General features: G+C 46.4%; 1 protein-coding gene across 1 annotated transcript; it reads right to left on the bottom strand.

The window, feature by feature from the left end:
- Positions 1-326: 326 nt before the first annotated feature.
- On the bottom strand, positions 327-1,040 carry LOC135705217 (uncharacterized). The gene has a single exon (XM_065226825.1). It carries the CDS (start codon positions 1,038-1,040, stop codon positions 327-329), a length of 714 nt encoding a protein of 237 aa, XP_065082897.1.
- Positions 1,041-17,565: the final 16,525 nt, after the last annotated feature.

The following is a 17,565-nucleotide window of genomic DNA, read 5'->3' as shown; positions in this document are numbered from 1 at the left end:
TCAGACCATCGGTCGGAGGGACCAACGGTACAGCACCAGGCTGGGTTCCCCAGACTCCTGGAGGAGTGCTGCTCGATTCGGCTTGCGTCAAATTCGTATACTGCCTTCTGGGCAGCGGAAGGGGAGGAAGATTTGGTGCGCGTCCTTCGGTTAGAGGAAGCGGTGGAAAATCATTTTCCAGATCGATTCCGGGTAGTTGCTTCTTTTCTGCTGTTTCGGCTGGCTTGCTTTCTTCCGCAGTAAGATGAATTCAGCCCGCTTGGGACACGATCGACTAGTCGATGTGTGGGCATTCCCGCAGTTGACACAGGTTGGCTGCTTGTCCTTCATGTCCACGATGCATTGGGCAGTGACATGTTGTTGGCCGCATTTGGAGCAACGCGTCCGAAATTCAAGCAGCTGGTACACTGCGTCACTTCACGGTGAACCGGCTTGTACCGCTCCCACTCGACGACGACACTGAGCAGCGTTCGGATGCTTTGAAGCTGCCTCATGTTTGTGGATCCGCCAACCAAATGCACCAGGTACAGTTGGCCGCGATACTTGATCGCCTCGTTGTGGCGTTTGATCACGAAAACCTTCACGGGTTGAAGGTTGTTGCGTTGCAGCTCTTCTTCCACAATCGAAACATCCAGCTCGTGCAGCCCGCGTAGAATGACCTTGAAAGGCTTCGTCGACTGCACGTCGTGGGTGAAATATTCCACCTTCCAGAGCTGCAGTGTCTCCGCCACAGATTTATAATGTTCCGCCGAGGGGACGGTGATTTTCACGCCATCAGCGCAGAGACGGAATTCAGCCCGTAGCCCTTTACGGACTAGCACATTCAGATTGTCAAGCAGCTCGCGTGGCTGTCCCTTGACATAAAAAGGAGGCAACTTCTCCTTTTTCTCAACGCTTTCACGTCTTTCGCCATCATCCTCCTGGAGCAGCGAGAACTGGTTGAGGGGTAGCTCCCGCTTCGTATGTCTGGCATCGACATTATTATCCGCCGTCCGTTTGCCGCCTTGCTTCTGGCTACCGCATAGGCCCGGTTTACCCATGCTTGGGTTGAACGAAAAAACGTTCGACAACGCGCGAGAAAAAACTTGCGAAAACACGGGAGAAAAAAATACTTGCGTTCGACCACACTGAGTGCAGATCGTAGTGTGAGACTAGCAGTAGTAGTAGTAAAATTATGTTTATTTCAGTTGATTATGGTAGTACATTGATTTATCATTTTAATTTATTAGCCTACTTGGCTCTTCATCTTTGTTTAATTTGATATTCTAATTTAATATTTGCGTTTTTCAACTAGTTTACAGAATATCCCTTTGGGGATGTGTTTTATTTGAATTGAAAAAAGTGATAACCTACCTAACTACGAGTATAACTTAACCTAACGTGCTAGATCACGTATGATCTGATGATTTGATCTCAGACAGGTGTCTCTGAACCTTTCCAAGATGAATACTCTCCGTTCTTCTAATGTTTGAATTCCAGCCAGGAAGTGGATCTCAGAATTTCTAGTCCGCGGGGGACTGTTTAGGACCATCGTAAGGATCTTGTTCTGGATCCTTTGGAGTTTAAGGTGATGGCATTTTGCGCAACTCTCCCAGATTGGCATACCGTACTCGATTACAGGAAGGATGATTTGTTTGTAGACAGCAAGCTTATTTTTCAGGGACAGGGTTGACTTCCTGTTGATAAGTGGATACAACGATCATATCAAGATGTTGCACTTGGTTTTTGTTTTGTCAACGTGCTCCCTGAAAAGAAGTTTGCTGTCTAGTGTTAGCCCGAGGTACACGACCTCTTTGGACCATTCCACCACTGTGCCGTTCAGGCAGATCTTTTTATTCTCCGACGGAACAAGTCTAGGAGATTTAGAGTGTGGAAAGATAATGACCTGGGTCTTTGCCGCGTTGATACGGATCTTCCAGCTGTTGAAATATTCAGACAGAACGTCCAGGCCGTTCTGAAGTTTGGCAGTCAGAGCTCCGATGACCCTACCCTTGTAGATGATGGATGTGTCATCTGCGAACAGAGACAACGATCCACCATCAGGGAGAGCCGGCATATCGGAGGTGAACAGGTTGAATAGGATGGGGCCAAGAATGCTTCCTTGTGGAACCCCGGCACCGATGTTGAAAGCATCCGATGAGATGCCATTCAGAGAGACTCGGAACGTCCTGTCTGATAGATAGTTGTTTATGATCTTCACTAGGAAGATTGGAAGACCGTACTGCTGCAATTTGAACACCAGGCCATCATGCCAGACATTGTCGAATGCTTTTTCAACGTCCAACAACGCCATGGCAGATGTTTTCGAAACAGACTTGTTCCGTCTGAGAATGTTTGTTACTCGAGTCAGCTGATTGGTCCTTCCCAGGTTTCCGGATGGGTATGACTTTAGCTGACTTCCAACACGAGGAGAAGTAGCCAAGTCTGAGGCACTGATTAAAAATCAGTGCCAGATGGTTGTAGAATCTGGAACTCAAGTGTTTGAGTTCCAGATTCAGCATGTTGTCGAAACCTGGGGCCTTCATGTTTTTAGATGATTTGATATAGGCCGTCAGCCGTAATCTCGGATTCCTCTGGAAAAATGTTAGGAATCTGAAGAAGATTGGTTGCATTTTCAGCAACCTCAGATTCATGAGGGCTGACGATGTTTTGTCCGAGATTATGGGAGCTTACGAAGTGTTGACCTATCGCGGCAGCCTTCTCTTCAGGAGTTAACAGATGAACCACTGGGTCGCCGGGACGATCCAGTGGGGTCAGTGGGGGAATGGGCCTAGGCTTGTTTTTAAGCATTTTTGTAAGTTTCCAGAAGGGCTTAGCACAATCTGGGAGAGAGCGGATCTTACTAGCAAAATCGTTATTTCTGAGATCCAACATCCTAGCCTGAATGATCTTTGTTAATCGATTACAATTGGTCTTCAAGTTAGGCAGGCCACTACGCTGGTACTGCCTACGAATGGTGTTACGGAGTCTAATGAGATCTTTGGTAGGGCTGTCAAGGTTCAGAGTGTTACTCACCTGTCTGGATACTGGCACGTGTTGTTCCCTGGCCCGGGAAATCGCCTCCTCGATGGTTTGTAGACACCGGTCAACATCTTCCGACGTCCCCGGTTGGACATCGTAGTCGATGGTTGTGTCGACGCAGTGTTGATATTGCGCCCAGTTGACTCGATGGTAGTTGCGCCGGGAAGCTTCGAATCGGTTTACCGAGGATCCAACTTCGGCCACCACCGGGTAGTGGTCCGAGCTCAGCTCCTGGAATGTCACAGGTTGCGAGACGTTGTGTCCCATGTTGCTTACGAAGATGTTGATGGTCGCATGGACCCCAGACCGACTCAACCGGGTGGGAGAGTCCGGGGCCAAGATGGTATAGTGGCCCTCTTGCAGGTCTTCATTGAGGATGATGCCGTTTCTATTGCTCCGACCGTTGCCCCAAGCTTGATGTTTTGCGTTCAGATCGCCAGCGATGATAAAGTTCCCGCTCCTCCGGGTGAGTTTGATGATGTCTTTGCGGAGGGCCACTGACGACCCGTCCCTGATGTTGGTTTGCTTGGGGCAGTAGGCCGCGATGATGGTGATTGGGCCAAGTGATGTGCTCACCTCCACTCCGATGGCTTCAATTGTTTTCAGCTGGAAGTTTGGTAGCAGCCGGCAACTGATGTTCCGTCTTGCAGCGATGGCCACTCTTCCACCTCCAGAGCAGGTGCGATCAGGTCTGACGAGCCGGAAGTCGGGAAGGAATACGTTCAGTTCGGGCTTCAGATGCGTCTCGGTGATGATAGCAATTTCGACCTCCTTGGCGTTGAGGAAATCGAGTAGCTCTTTATGCTTGTTCGTCAGTGAGCAAGCGTTCCAATTTGCAATTTTTATAGCTTCACGGTCCATACTTGGTGACGAGTGACAAGGCAGCATGAAGCTGTTCAGATCGAGTCTTGCAGGTACGCATGATGATGATGACCTCGGCCACGAGCGTCACAAGTTCCTCCGAGGTGAACGGAGAATCATCGACAGATTCACCTGAGACAGCACCAGCGTATGATAAACCAGGGGCGGTGGATGAACCTGGAATTGGCTGGGCCGCAGCAACAGCGAGACGATGCTGAACTGTTCGACTGTTGGGAACCATTTGGATACTCGCGGGATTGGCTTGTTGGTTGTTGAGCGGAAGCGGGGCTAGGTTCGGAACATGTCGACAGGGCTGGAGAGCTGGGTACTGGACTTCCGTTAGTACAGGAGGCGAACGATGATTACGAAGGCAACCGAGCTGGTTGTTGATTGTGGCCTTCCGACAGATATTAATGAGCTCCACTCACTTGGGACATCCGCGATTGGAGGCTTGGTGGTTTCCACCGCAGTTGACACACGTTGGCTCGATGTCATCGACTTGCTCACAGGACGCAGTTTAGTGAGTTCCAGCACACTTGCCGCAGTTTGTCTTCATGTGGCAGTTTTTGGTGCCATGGCCATATGAGAGGCAGTTCATACACTGCGTTACATCATGATGTTGGGGTTTGTAATGCTCCCAACTGATGATGACCTGAAACAGGTCCCGGATTTTGGATCTCAGAGCCGCAAGACTAGTGGATCCCTTCGTGAAATCCACCAGGAACAACTGATCACGGAAGCTGGTGTTTTGGTTGGGACGCCAGTTCATCTGGAACACGGCCTCAGGTTGGAGCCCAAGCCGCTCCAGCTCGGACTTCACCGCAGCAGCCTCGAACGACGGTAATCCACGCAAAACCACCTTCAGTGGCTTGCTCGATGGCAGATCATGCGTGAAGAAGTCCACGTTGTTGTTCTTCAGGAAACTTCCTATTTGTTTGTACTCCTGCAAGCTGAAGCACATGATTTTTGTACCGATGCTGCAAAGCTTGAAGCGAGGCAGCAGCTTGTGTTTTGCCAGTTCGGCACCCAGCTTGGCAACATCCTTCACCGGCGTGAAAAGCGGGGGAATCCGCTCTCGTCTTGCAATGGGAACAGCGTCACCATCGCCATTTTCTTCCGGGAGTACTGCATACTGGTTGGCTTGCAGTACTCGTTTTCCGGCGTTATCCTGCGACGCGCTGGGCTTGATTAGCACCTTCTTTGAAGGGCCCGCTGCTGGCTCATTGGCACGTTTACGCACCATTTGTTTCGTGTTTGCAAGTTCAATTAAACTTGCCAGAACGCGAGAAGGTGGCGACACTTCCACGGCGCAACGCGACAGCACAAAACGAAACAAAATCGAATCGACAACTCGAGCGAAAATACGGACTGAACAGCTTGACAGTCGAGCAAAGAATGAGACTAGCAGAATACTTTAAAACCGCCATATATGTAAAAGGAGAGTGTCGCTACTTGATAGCAAACTACTCATGATGGGAGGTGTGTAACTTACCGGCGTGTGCAAAAAGAAAGGCAATCAAAATTTCATGTTGTGAAGATTTCATCAGCTATATCTGGTGTGGCGTCTCCTGTTCTTTGAGACTCCAAAGAGGTCTTCGTAGACCATCTTTCATCAACAAAATTAGAGTTAGCGGATTCCTCACACTAGACTGATCCTGGAAAATGTGTTTCCCTAATGTTTCAGAAGGAGATTTGGTGAAACCTCCATCAAGACATTTAAGATTATCAAGTTCTGTCGGATGATCTTTCGAAAGAGTTTTTTGTAGCCTTGCCACTTCCGGAATACTGTTTATGCTTTCACACATTCGAATCCAAGACCGCCTCTTAAACTTCCTTATTTCGTTATTATATTTGGATAGAGATTTCTTGTACTGTGTCCAATCAGAAGTGCTTTTCACCTTATTGAACATCTTACGAGAAGTTTCCAAAGGCGTTCCAAATTCGAATTCTACCACGGTACATCCCTGCTGGAGGCAGACCGCTTGATAGGACAACTACTGTAGAAAGAACTGATAATCCATTCGTTTACCTTTTGGAAAAATGATTCCAACTGTTGAATCGATTCAATTTTAATATCATTTGTAAATATGTCAGAATTCAAGCACTGTGCATAATGATCCCAGTTTGTTTTCCTAGGATTCCTAAATGCAAAAGGTGACAAATCATTACAAACAACGCCGAACGTTATAGGGTGCAGTGCAAAAAGTGTACCAAATGGTTTCACCTCACTTGTGCCGAAATGAGCAGCGAGACAATGCTCACCGAATGCATCGCACGTAATCTTGCACCACCACCGACCTCTGTAACTGGACGATCAAGTACTTCGAGTACACGGAGAGCAAGATTGGCCCATGAGTTCGAATTACTGGAGGAAGAGAAAATGATGCAGGAAGAAGCTCAACGGGAACAGCTAGAACGAGATAGGCTGATTAACGAAAGGGCTGCAAAAGAGAGGATCGAACGGGATAAGCACTATCTTGCCAAAAAGCGCGATTTACTCATCCAGCAAGAGGAGGAAGATGAAATTCGAGTTTTAGGAATCATCGTTCGAACCGATTATCGGCAAAACGAGTAGAAGATTGGGTCATCAAGCAGGTGAAATCAACCAGCCATACTGGTGCCGGCGTCGTTGTAGAGACGTCCAAGCCAGTCGAACCAAATGACCATACGCCATTAAATTCGGTCCAAGCTCCACCAAACAACGAACTTCCACTCCTATCCAATGCGAAATGGTAGGATCTTTCCCCGTGGAGAACGAGCCTGTTAACTTCAACGATATTGACCTTACAACCGGCAGTATCACGATCGGTGAAAACGAGCTTGACGGAGCTGTTGGAGGAGATGTCATTTCGTTAGTGGACCTTCATTCGTTGCAGATCATCCTGAACGAGCCAAAGCCTGCCGTGTCATGCACTGAAACAGTACCAAAACTGGCGAAAAGAGCAGTGGTACCATACGACCACTGGCAAAGCGAAACGGGCAATCGTCGGAAAACGAACGAGGTAGAATTGCGGCATAAGGAGGACATCGAAATGCGAAGGAAGTGGGAGCTGGAACTCGCACAGCAAATTAAGCGTTTGCAGCTACAGAAGGATGCGGATGTGGAACATCTCCGCAAGAAGGAAGCAGATACGAGAAAGCAGTTGCAGCAGATTACTGAAAGACAGACCGCCATGGAAGTGAAACGACAGCAGGAATTGAAGCGACGTGATGCAGAGCTAGATCGTCTACGAGCTGCAGAACAACAGCTGAAGAACCAACTTGAATCGTTGAGCCTGCATCAGCCACCCCCATTGCGACCCGCCCCTCACGCATACCCACGTTCGCACCAGGAGCAACTGGATCATTCAGCGCCAGATGAGCTCCCTGGGATTAGGGATGACAGGTTTGTTTACAGTGATGCATCACCTATTCCTAGTGTAGTATATATACACCCTCAACCAAACTACCTCAATTATGGCTATCACCCCTCAATATCTCCGACTCCAATCGGGGGCCGCTCGTCATACTCTGTACCAATCTATCCACCGATAATACCCCCACCTATTCCTATACGCGTGTGTCAAATGGGGAATCCCATTCCCGGTCCTCCAAATCCTGCATTTGATGGTCACGGTTTCCAACCCGAAGTGCTTCGTCTGACACAGCAACAGTTGGCTGCACGGCAGGTACTTTCGAAAGAGTTGCCTATCTTCGCTGGGGATCCCATTGACTGGCCGCTCTTTATTAGCAGCTATCAACATTCCTCGGAAGCCTGTGGATATTCAGACTCTGAGAACCATCTTCGTCTTCAACGTGCATTGAAAGGAGCCGCTAGAGATGCAGTGAGCAGCTTTTTACTTCATCCATCCACGGTTCCGCAGGTGGTGTCAACGTTGCAGATATTGTTCAGACGTCCAGAGCAGATCGTGCACACCATGGTTACAAAAATAAGAGCTACTCCTCCTCCAAAACCTGACAAGCTGGAAACACTAGTGAATTTCGGTTTGGTCGTGCAGAATCTGTGCGGGCATCTGCAGGCGGTTGGGCTGCGTTGGCATTTGTCAAATCCCACATTGCTACAGGAGCTTGACGTTAAGTTCAACTGGGCGATGTATCAACAACAGTTTCCGGTGGTGGATCTCAATGTCTTCAGTCAATACATGACACGTGTAACATCAGCAACCAGCAGCGTGTCGCTATTCACAGTTCAACAGAAGAATCCCAGCCGGCGCCGGTGGTGTAGTGGTAAGCGTGATTACCTCTCACCCCAACAGGCCTGGGTTCAATCCCAGTCGGCGCCGCCGGGATGTTCTGAGACATAACATCTCTGATCACGCCTTCCTTCGGATGGGAAGTAAAGCCGTTGGTCCCCGGTTCATGAGTTGATGGGTCGATAGGTAGGATCCAGGTGTGGGAGCTGCCTTCCTGGCACGTCGGTAGCATTGGTGCTCAGCACGGAAAACAAGATCGACGGAAAAAACAAAACCAAAGGAAAAAAAAAAAGAAGAATCCCAGAGATGAACGTGCTAGAACCAAGGAGAAAGCTTTCGTGAACGCGCACTCGACGACGACGAGAGACGGTTCCACGTCGGCGGCCAATGCAGATAACAGTGCGGGAAGGAAGGAACGATACGTGATTGCGAGTGGAAAGAGACCTGAGGATATCAAGAAATGCCATGCGTGTAATGCGCGTAATCATCAATTTGGAGAGTGCTCAAAATTTAAGGGGCTCGCTCTTGATAACCGTTGGAGCATTGTGAAGGAACACAAACTTTGCCGACGGTGTTTGAAGCCACATCCTCGTTGGCCGTGCAAAGGAGACGCATGCAGAGTTAACGGATGTTCCAAAATAAGATCATCGTTTGCTGCACTACGAACCGTCGGCGGACTCAAGCACAACCAACCGGACGACGAATGCTACGGTAACTGTGCATCAGAAATCAGCTCCACTTACACTATTTCGAGTGCTTCCTGTCACACTATACGGAAAATACGGCGAGGTCAACACGTTTGCCTTTCTTGACGACGAGTGACTTTAGTGGAACGCGCAGTAGCTGATTCTCTAGGTCTGGACGGTCAAACGGAGCCACTTTGCATCCAGTGGACTAGCGGCATAAACAAGAAGATATCGGACGCGCGTCTGGTACTGATGGAGGTTTCCGCACAGGGCAGCAACAAGCGTTTCAAACTCGGAGGAGCCTTCACAGTTGATGGTCTAGGGCTACCAGAGCAATCCCTGAACTACGATGAGATTACAAACCAGTAGAAACACCTGATGAAATTGCCTGTACAGAGCTTCAAGTCTACTACTCCAGGGATACTGATTGGACTCAACAATTCGCATCTCCTTGCCACACTGAAGCTGCGAGAAGGTCGAGCACAAGAACCGATGGCATCAAAGACTCGTATTGGCTGGGCCGTATATGGAAGCATACAAGGGGGAGAACAGCTGAAACACCGGCAGATGCATATTTGCGCTCATACTGCGACCGCTGATCTACACGAATATGTTCGGGAGTTCTTTTCGCTAGAGAGCCTCGGGATTGCGTTGGCACCTAATTTGGAAGGTGCCGAAGCGGAACGGGCCCGAAAGATATTGAAAGAGACTACAGCAAGGACTAAGAGCGGAAAGTTCGAAACAGGGCTGTTGTGGAAACACGACTATGTCGAGCTACCGGACAGCTGACCTTTGGCAGAAAAGCGTTTAAGATGTCTGGAGAAACGGCTATAGAAGCATCCAGCATTGTACGATACTGTACACCGGCAGATAGCAGAATTCTTGTCTAAAGGGTATGTGCACGAGGCAACCGAGGACGAGCTGAATGGCTTCGACCTACGACGTACGAGGTACTTGACTCGGTATCGTAGTGAATCCACACAAACCCGGCAAGGTTCGTCTCATCTGGGATGCGGCGGCTAAAGTCGAGGGCATTTTACTAAATGAACAGCTATTGAAAGGCCCGGACCTTCTGGCTTCACTGTTGGCTGTTCTATTTCAGTTCCGTGAACTTGAAGTAGCAATATCGGCGGATATCATGGATATGTTCCTCCAGATTCTTATCCGCGCTGTCGACCGCAGTGCTCTACTGTTTTTGTGGCGGGATTCTCTGGAGCTGCCTATCAAGATAATGGTAACCGACGTGGCCACATTCGGAACGACCTGCTCACCCGTTCAATCGCAGTTCACAAAGAACCTAAATGCAGCAGAACACGGGAGCTGTATCCAAGAGCGGCCTCGGCGATACAAAACAAGTATTACGTCGATGACTACCTCGACAGCGTCGACACGATCGAGGAAGCGGTTCAACTAGCAAGCGAAGTGGCAGCGATTCACGGGAAGGCTGATTTCTTTATCCGAAACTGGACATCAAACAGCGTGGAGGTCCTCGAGCGCATCGGAGAAGCTAATCCTGCTGCGGTTAAGCAATTTGCGGTGAGTAAAGATTGTAGGTTTGAGCGGTTGCTGGGAATGATTTGGTCTCCAGAAAAAGATGTATTCTCCTTTGGTCTGCACTTTCGTGAGGAACTACGGCAGCATGAGACGGTGAAGTCATTCCGACTAAACGGGAGCTACTGAGCATTGTGATGAGTCTCTACAATCCCTTCGGTTTGATTGCAGCATTCATTATCCTCGGTAAAGTTCTGGTGCAAGATACGTAGAGAGAAAACATCGGCTGGGATGAAAAGGTTTCATCTGATATATTCTGCCGCTGGAATCAGTGGTTGATAGTTCTACGGAAGATGACTAAGGTGAAGATCAGTCGTTGCTATTTTCCAGGATACAGCCCAGCCAGCTACGAGTCGCTCCAACTCCACATTTTCGTCGATGCGAGTGATAAAGGCCTTTGCTGCGGTCGCATACTTCCGAATCGTCGACAGGGGAGAAGTTCGATGTACCTTTGTCTCATCGAAGACCAAAGTAGCACCCCTGCAAACGCTTTCAATGCCGCGACTAGAGCTAATGGCTAATTAATAGGAGCTCGTCTGAGACAATCCATCGTAGATAATCATTCTGTGAAGACAACTCGCACCTTTTTCTGGAGTGATTCTACAACAGTAATTGCTTGGATAAAGTCGGATTCACGTCGCTACCGCCAATTTGTCACCTTTAGAGTCAACGAAATTCTCAGTTCGTCTACGGTGGATGAATGGAACTGGATAGGAACGAAAACCAACGTAGCTGACGAAGCAACAAAGTGGGGAAAAGGACCATCAACCGAAATCGAAAGCCGGTGGTATCGTGGACCTGCATTCCTGTACGACCAAGCCAGGGAGTGGTTAGAAGAAAACGTGGAAGATACAAACGAAGAACCTCGACCAGCTTTCGTCTGTCCGCATTTCAACGACAAGCCAACAGTTGAATTTGAACGGTTCTCAAAGTTCGAGCGTTTGAAGCAATGCATTGCGTATGTCCATCGATTCCTGGACAACCTACGTCGAGTATCCACGGGTAGTGTTCGAGTTACAGCGAAAGAATTAAGCCGAGAGGAGTTGCAAAAGGCGGAGTGCACTTTGTGGATACAGGCACAGTCGGACTCATATCCTGATGAGGTGGCAACGATGAAACGTAGCAGAGAACCCGAGAACGAAGTAAAACAACTGGAGCGTTCGAGTAAAATTGCGAAGCTGTCGCCGATGATGGATGAGCACGGAATTCTTCGAGTAGATAGTCAGATCGGTGCAGCAGAGTATTTGCCGTACGATGCAAGCTACCCGATCATCCTACCACATGATCATCGTGTGGCGATGCTACTGCTGGATTGGTATCATCGTGACTTTCGTCATGCCAACGATGAAACAGTGGTGAACGAAATTCGCCAAAGATTTTGCATATCTCAGTTGAGGATACGCGTACGCCTGACGAAGACTCGATGCATGTGGGCACTTTCATCGGGGTCGATTATTTCGGGCCGTACTTGGTAAAAATTGGTCGGGGCGTAGCTAAACGTTGGGGTGTGGTATTCACGTGCTTAACTATTAGAGCCATACACATCGAGGTAGCAAGCAGCCTGTCATCCGATTCGTGCAAAAAAGCAATGCGCAGGTTCATTGCGCGACGTGGAGCCCCTCAAGAGATCTACTCCGACAACGGTACCAATTTTGTCGGGGTCAGCCGGGAGCTGTAAAGGGAAATCGAGGGAATCAATGCGAAGTTAAGAAGTACCTTCACGGACACCTATACGCAGTGGAGGTTCAACCCACCCTCAGCACCACACATGGGAGGCTGCCGGGAACGGACGGTTCGGTCCATCAAGTCGGCTTTGGGCATGGTTTCCACGGAACGTAAGCTGGATGACGAATCGCTGGTGACAGTCTTTGCAGAAGCGGAAAAAATGATCAGCTCTCGGCCTTTAACCTTCGTTTCGCTGCAGACGTCAGACCAGGAAGCGATAACCGCAAATCACTTCCTGCTGTTAAGTTCAACTGGAGTACAACAACCGATAAAGCAGCCTGTAAGCGAAGGAGAGTCATTGCGGAGCAGTTGGGATATGATGCAGCACACATTGGACAGGATCTGGCAAAGGTGGATCACCGAGTACCTGCCGACGATAACAAGGAGGACCAAGCGGTTCCAAAATGTGCGACCAGTCAAAGAGGGTGAGTTGGTAGTCATAGCGGATGAGAAGATCAGGAATAGGTGGTTGAGAGGTCGGGTAGTGCGTACGTTTCCCTGTAAAGTATCGTATCGGACCGTGCGACAAGCTGAGGTAGTGACTTCGGGTGGTACACTACGGAGACCAGTCATCAAGCTTGCACTACTAGATGTGGAACCGGAAGATGACGCCAAAGCAGAAACTGAGGCGACATGAGGGGGAGGATGTTACGTGCAAGCCCTGTATGCAAGTGAGCCACTGCGATAGCCAACGTCTCGCAGATGACTGCGGTGACGTTTGGATGACAGCCATGTCATGTCATGAAGATGTAGCGATGACAGACTAATGAGTATACATTTCGTAAAGAGTGGATGATATTCCACGATTAGTTCTTCATAAGATTTTTTTCTATATTTATACTTTACTTAAAATTAAATTAATTATTGGAATTGCAGTATTTAAACCTAAGTCTACTTATAAAAATAATATTTGTTTACTTCAAATTTAGCGGAGACTAAAATATAAGTGGATTAAATTACAACTATTGTTCTAATAAAAATTGCTACAAACACAAAAAAAGAGTTTTGCTACAAAACTTCGAACTAAAGCGAACAAGTGTCATGTCCAGCTCCTCCTTTTTGAACCTCCGACTCAATACAGCTGAAGCACCTTTTGCATGGTGTAGGTTCGCTTGCAGGAACTTAATGGGCTTCATTTTGTTTATTGGTTCGCTCATTTTTGCCTTTAGGGCGAGCGATAGACCCATCGTTTGATGCTCGAGTTTTGATTCCAAGCTACGTTCTCCTAGTGTATTAAGCGAGCTTGAATCAACGTTAAGTGTCCATTCGGCATGTTTATTTGCGTTGGAACGATTCAGTATGTTCCAGCCTTTCGTGCTTAAGTCGTCATTTTGAATCTCGATGAGTCCCTTAAGCCTCTCATCGCTGAATTCGGCACTTAGGGAGAAGAATGCGTGGAACAAATCCGGACGAGGGACCTCCTTCTCGTCAAAGGCTAAAAGTTCTGCATTTTCCCAAGGGGTAAGAACCTTCGTCACTTCCTTTAGCCACGTCGCTGTTGATTGATCCTTACAAACTGAGGACAACTAACCATGCTTGTAGCTGCATTTGGTGAATTTCAGTTTTATTACCTCATGCCTTTGCTCTTCGATTTTTAGCAGCAGAACATTTTGTACAGCATCAAGTTGTGCCGTGGACATTTGCTGCTGGGGATAATCGTTTACGATTATTCCAATCTTGATCAGACTAGCAACATCCTTGTAGGAGCGACCACCTGAGTCAGAATCAGCTACCGGGCCTTTGGGGGATGCTGAACCTCCCCCACTTCCATCTGCCTTTCCTTCTCACTGGTCTGCCTCCTCCTTGGATTTAGTCTGATCGCCAATATTGGATAACCCAGCACGCGTTTTAGGACAAAGATTTGACTTAGTCCTTTTAACGTTTGGTTTTTCCCCCACTGCTACCTTGATCGCCATCTTTCGATCATTTTGCGGGGTTTGGAGTCCCAGGATCAGTATTAACAAATATTCCGAGCTTCCTCCATACTCACCCTTCCTTGCAATGTTTAACTTTACCTTATTATATCCTCAATAGATTGTAATCGCATCCTTACCACAGTGAATCCTGATCTAAAATTAATCTACCTCACTACCACAACTATCCTCCCCGTGAAAGCCGGGGAGATGCAGAGGTGCATTCGGTCTCTAATAACAACGGACGTCGAACTAATCATCCTTTCCTCTCCAAAAGACCGTGAGAACGTGGCCGGTGCTGTGATTGATCTATAATAAATACCACACTAGTTTAAGGTTGTACATTGAAGATGGAAAGCTAATCCCATGCACCATCTACGTGGTTCTCTGTGAAATTGCATCAGTTCTGACCAATCACGGACGAGTAACTAAAAAATGCACAGTATTTTTAATCAAAAAAAAAAATTTTTTTTTTTTTATAATTCTGTTCAGTGGTTTGCAAAAAACACGTCTTCTAAAATTTGAAAGGTTTCACACGACGTCAATATTCATGTCGTTTTTTTTTATGAATTCAACATATAATTATGAAAAATGCGTGATTAGGGGAAAGATCTACCTTTCCTGTTTCTAATAATAACATAAAAAGTTAAATATTATGGACAAATGATTTTATAAAACATTTTTATTCAGCACAGAATTATGATGTTGGTTGGACCTATACTGATCTTGGTTGGACCTAAAAAATGATGATGGTTGGACCTATTTTTACAAATGCTAGTTTAGCCCATATTTGTTCAAAAACTTTGTTTGGAGCTTATTGGTATCACGAAAAAAAACCCTTTTTATACAGTTTTTATGAATTTGCTATTTAAAAAAATCAAGAAATTTGAGTTTAACTTCGTTTTTAAAAAAGCTCACTTTCCACGCATTAGCTATTCATCAGGGCTCATTTTCTCGGAAATTTTTGAACCGATTTGGAAATTTTTTAACGTCAAACTATAGGTATTGTGGTCCCATTGAAAGCTATCGAATATTTTTGGAATCGGTCAACTGGTTCCGGAGATATGGCCGGAACAATTTCCAGGGTATATGGAACATGGACCTAATTTTGATATGGAAGGAATAAAACCTATCATGCGACACTTCACATTGCTTCCAAATTCGATAACAAGATCAATAACAATATTGAGTGCCTTGGACCACATTGGCCACTTCCGGGCATGTTCTGGGTGCCCCCGAGGAATTTAAGGGCTTAAAATGACAGAATATCAGAACTTAATTTTTTTCGGAAATAAGTTTCAGTTAGCAATTTTTAGTTTGTTAACATTTTATTTCAAGTTAATTCACACACAGAAGGTGTATGTGAAGTGCTTAATGTAAATTCATATTAACAGATTCTTTTGGCGCTTTCGTGGTAGTTCGGAAATCGGTGGTTACCCTTTCAGGCAACCTGACGGTGGAATTCCTCCTTTAAATTTACGCCCAACTAGTGACGCAAGGTCTTTAGCAGCTTCCAAGATCTTTTTGGTTGTTTTTGGGACTGCCAGAAGCAGCGCACATACAAAGAACAGCCTCTTGAAGATTTTAGACCGTATAGCTCTTTTCTTTAGCCATTTTTTCAATCGAAGAAAGTGATCACTCGGCCAAAACGAAATCGAATTTCAAATCTGCTGCGCATGAAGGATGTAGACAAACCGAAGCGCACCTAGCGGCCGTCTTAGGAAACACATAGGTCCAACCATCATCATGCGTAGGTCCAACCATGATCATATGTATCTATTCGAATTTCGTCAATCATTCAAACATTTTAGTGAAACCAATGGATAAATGGCGTGCTAACTTGTTGTTTACACCTTAAAGCAGTATTTTACTGCATGAAAATAAAAATAAATGTGAAAAATATTCCCTTTTTGTATGTTTGAAAGTAAGGCATGATGACGAGCCAATGCGTGAAAAGTGAACTATTTTGGAAACACATTGAAACTCAATTGTTTTGAAGTTTTTTTTTTTTTCAATAATACACCCATGCAAATTGAAGAAAAAGAGTTTTTTATGATAGTAAAGTGATCTTTGAAAATAAAAACTTAGCGAAGATTGACTAAACTAGCGATTGAAAAAATAGGTCCAACCATCATCAGTTTTTGGATAGGTCCAACCAGAATCCTACGAAACATTGCCAGCGTATCAACAATTTTAACGGTGGCATATCAAAAATCATTACGGCGGCGGACAGGTCTAGAGAAGAGGTGCATGAGCACAGACCAAAATAGTTTTGGAAATATTTGGAAATTTCTACGCTAAACAGTACTATTTAAACAGTGACAATACTTCCATACTCATCAAGCAACGGCAAACAGCACCTTACTTTATCAATCCAATTTAATCTACCCTTGCATCACCAATTCTCGCACCGAAACCTAGCGCTCCTAGATAGTTATAAGACATTCAAACACAAACACACCTTCAATCAGTCATCAAATTGAACCGCGGCAAACCGAGTCAAGGATTGGCTCAATTAAATCATTAAGCAATTCATAACGCATAAACCTCCACACCGTCTTCGTCGTCGTCGTCGTCGTAGCAAAAAGGAGTGCGATTATCACATTACACGTGCGCCGGCTCACACTTACGTCTAACTCAAGTTGGCACAAATTACCTCCATTCTGCGGCTTTGTGGGATTTACACTCCTTCTTTCGGCAGCCCACACAACTGCGATACCCTAGCTATATGGTGTGGTGGTGACACAGTCTACCACGCTCTCCTGTGTAGCAGCTGATGGCGATGAGATAATGGGCTCCAACAATTGTCGACACAGATTTCGTCTACTTAGACTGAGCAAAAGATAAAGCAGGCTCTCGACGCTCGTGAAGAGGATTTCGCAGGGGTGTCATCTTGAACTGTTTAAACTTTCTCAACGATCGAAAATTAGCATAATTTTTGTATATGACTATTATTTAAAGTTTTCAGCGGGTGAGTGCACTGACGAAAATTCTTCGCATACGCTCGATTAGCGGACGTTGAGTTTGTGATTGATGGATTAATAACATTGTTTAATCTATCATTTTACGATGGAAGATGATTCAAACAACTTCGATGATGGGTACGAAACGGATCTGCGAACCTCTGATAGCAAACTTAGTCCACCGGCAGTTTTTCATTAAATTGATAAAAATGAAAATCAAAAAAATTCCATTATACAACTGTCCGGAACTGTTGCGGTGCAAAAAATTAAATTACCACAAAACGCCGATATGCAAAATAAAATTACTCATTTCCAATTATACACCCACCCACGGCGACGGAACGGGTGGAAGAAGAAAAAAGTTTGCGCATTCAACAAAGTCAAAACCAGCAACTACGCAATTTTTCTTCGCTTTTCCTGACGCAATAGTCGATCTGCGATCGATAACTTTTGCAATTGGTGAGTTCAACGCTTCACGGAGCGAGGAGAGCCGCACACACGGGATGGAATTTCTATACCATTCCTCCGGGGGTCTCTCAGGTAAGTCGCTAACTGCTGGCCCCGACCAAATGCGGTATAAATGTGTTCTTGGCTGCAGCCGACTCTCCGATCAAGGAATGTGAATGTGCTCGGTGCTGAAAGCGATTTCAAA

The sequence above is a fragment of the Ochlerotatus camptorhynchus genome, unplaced genomic scaffold, assembly GCF_037179485.1.
Source record: "Ochlerotatus camptorhynchus isolate MF236.1 unplaced genomic scaffold, CSIRO-AGI_Acam_v1.1 ptg000261l, whole genome shotgun sequence".
Classification (NCBI taxonomy): domain Eukaryota; kingdom Metazoa; phylum Arthropoda; class Insecta; order Diptera; family Culicidae; genus Ochlerotatus; species Ochlerotatus camptorhynchus.
The sequence above is the reverse complement of the archived record's forward strand: the minus strand, read 5'-3'. Positions and strand labels throughout refer to the sequence as shown.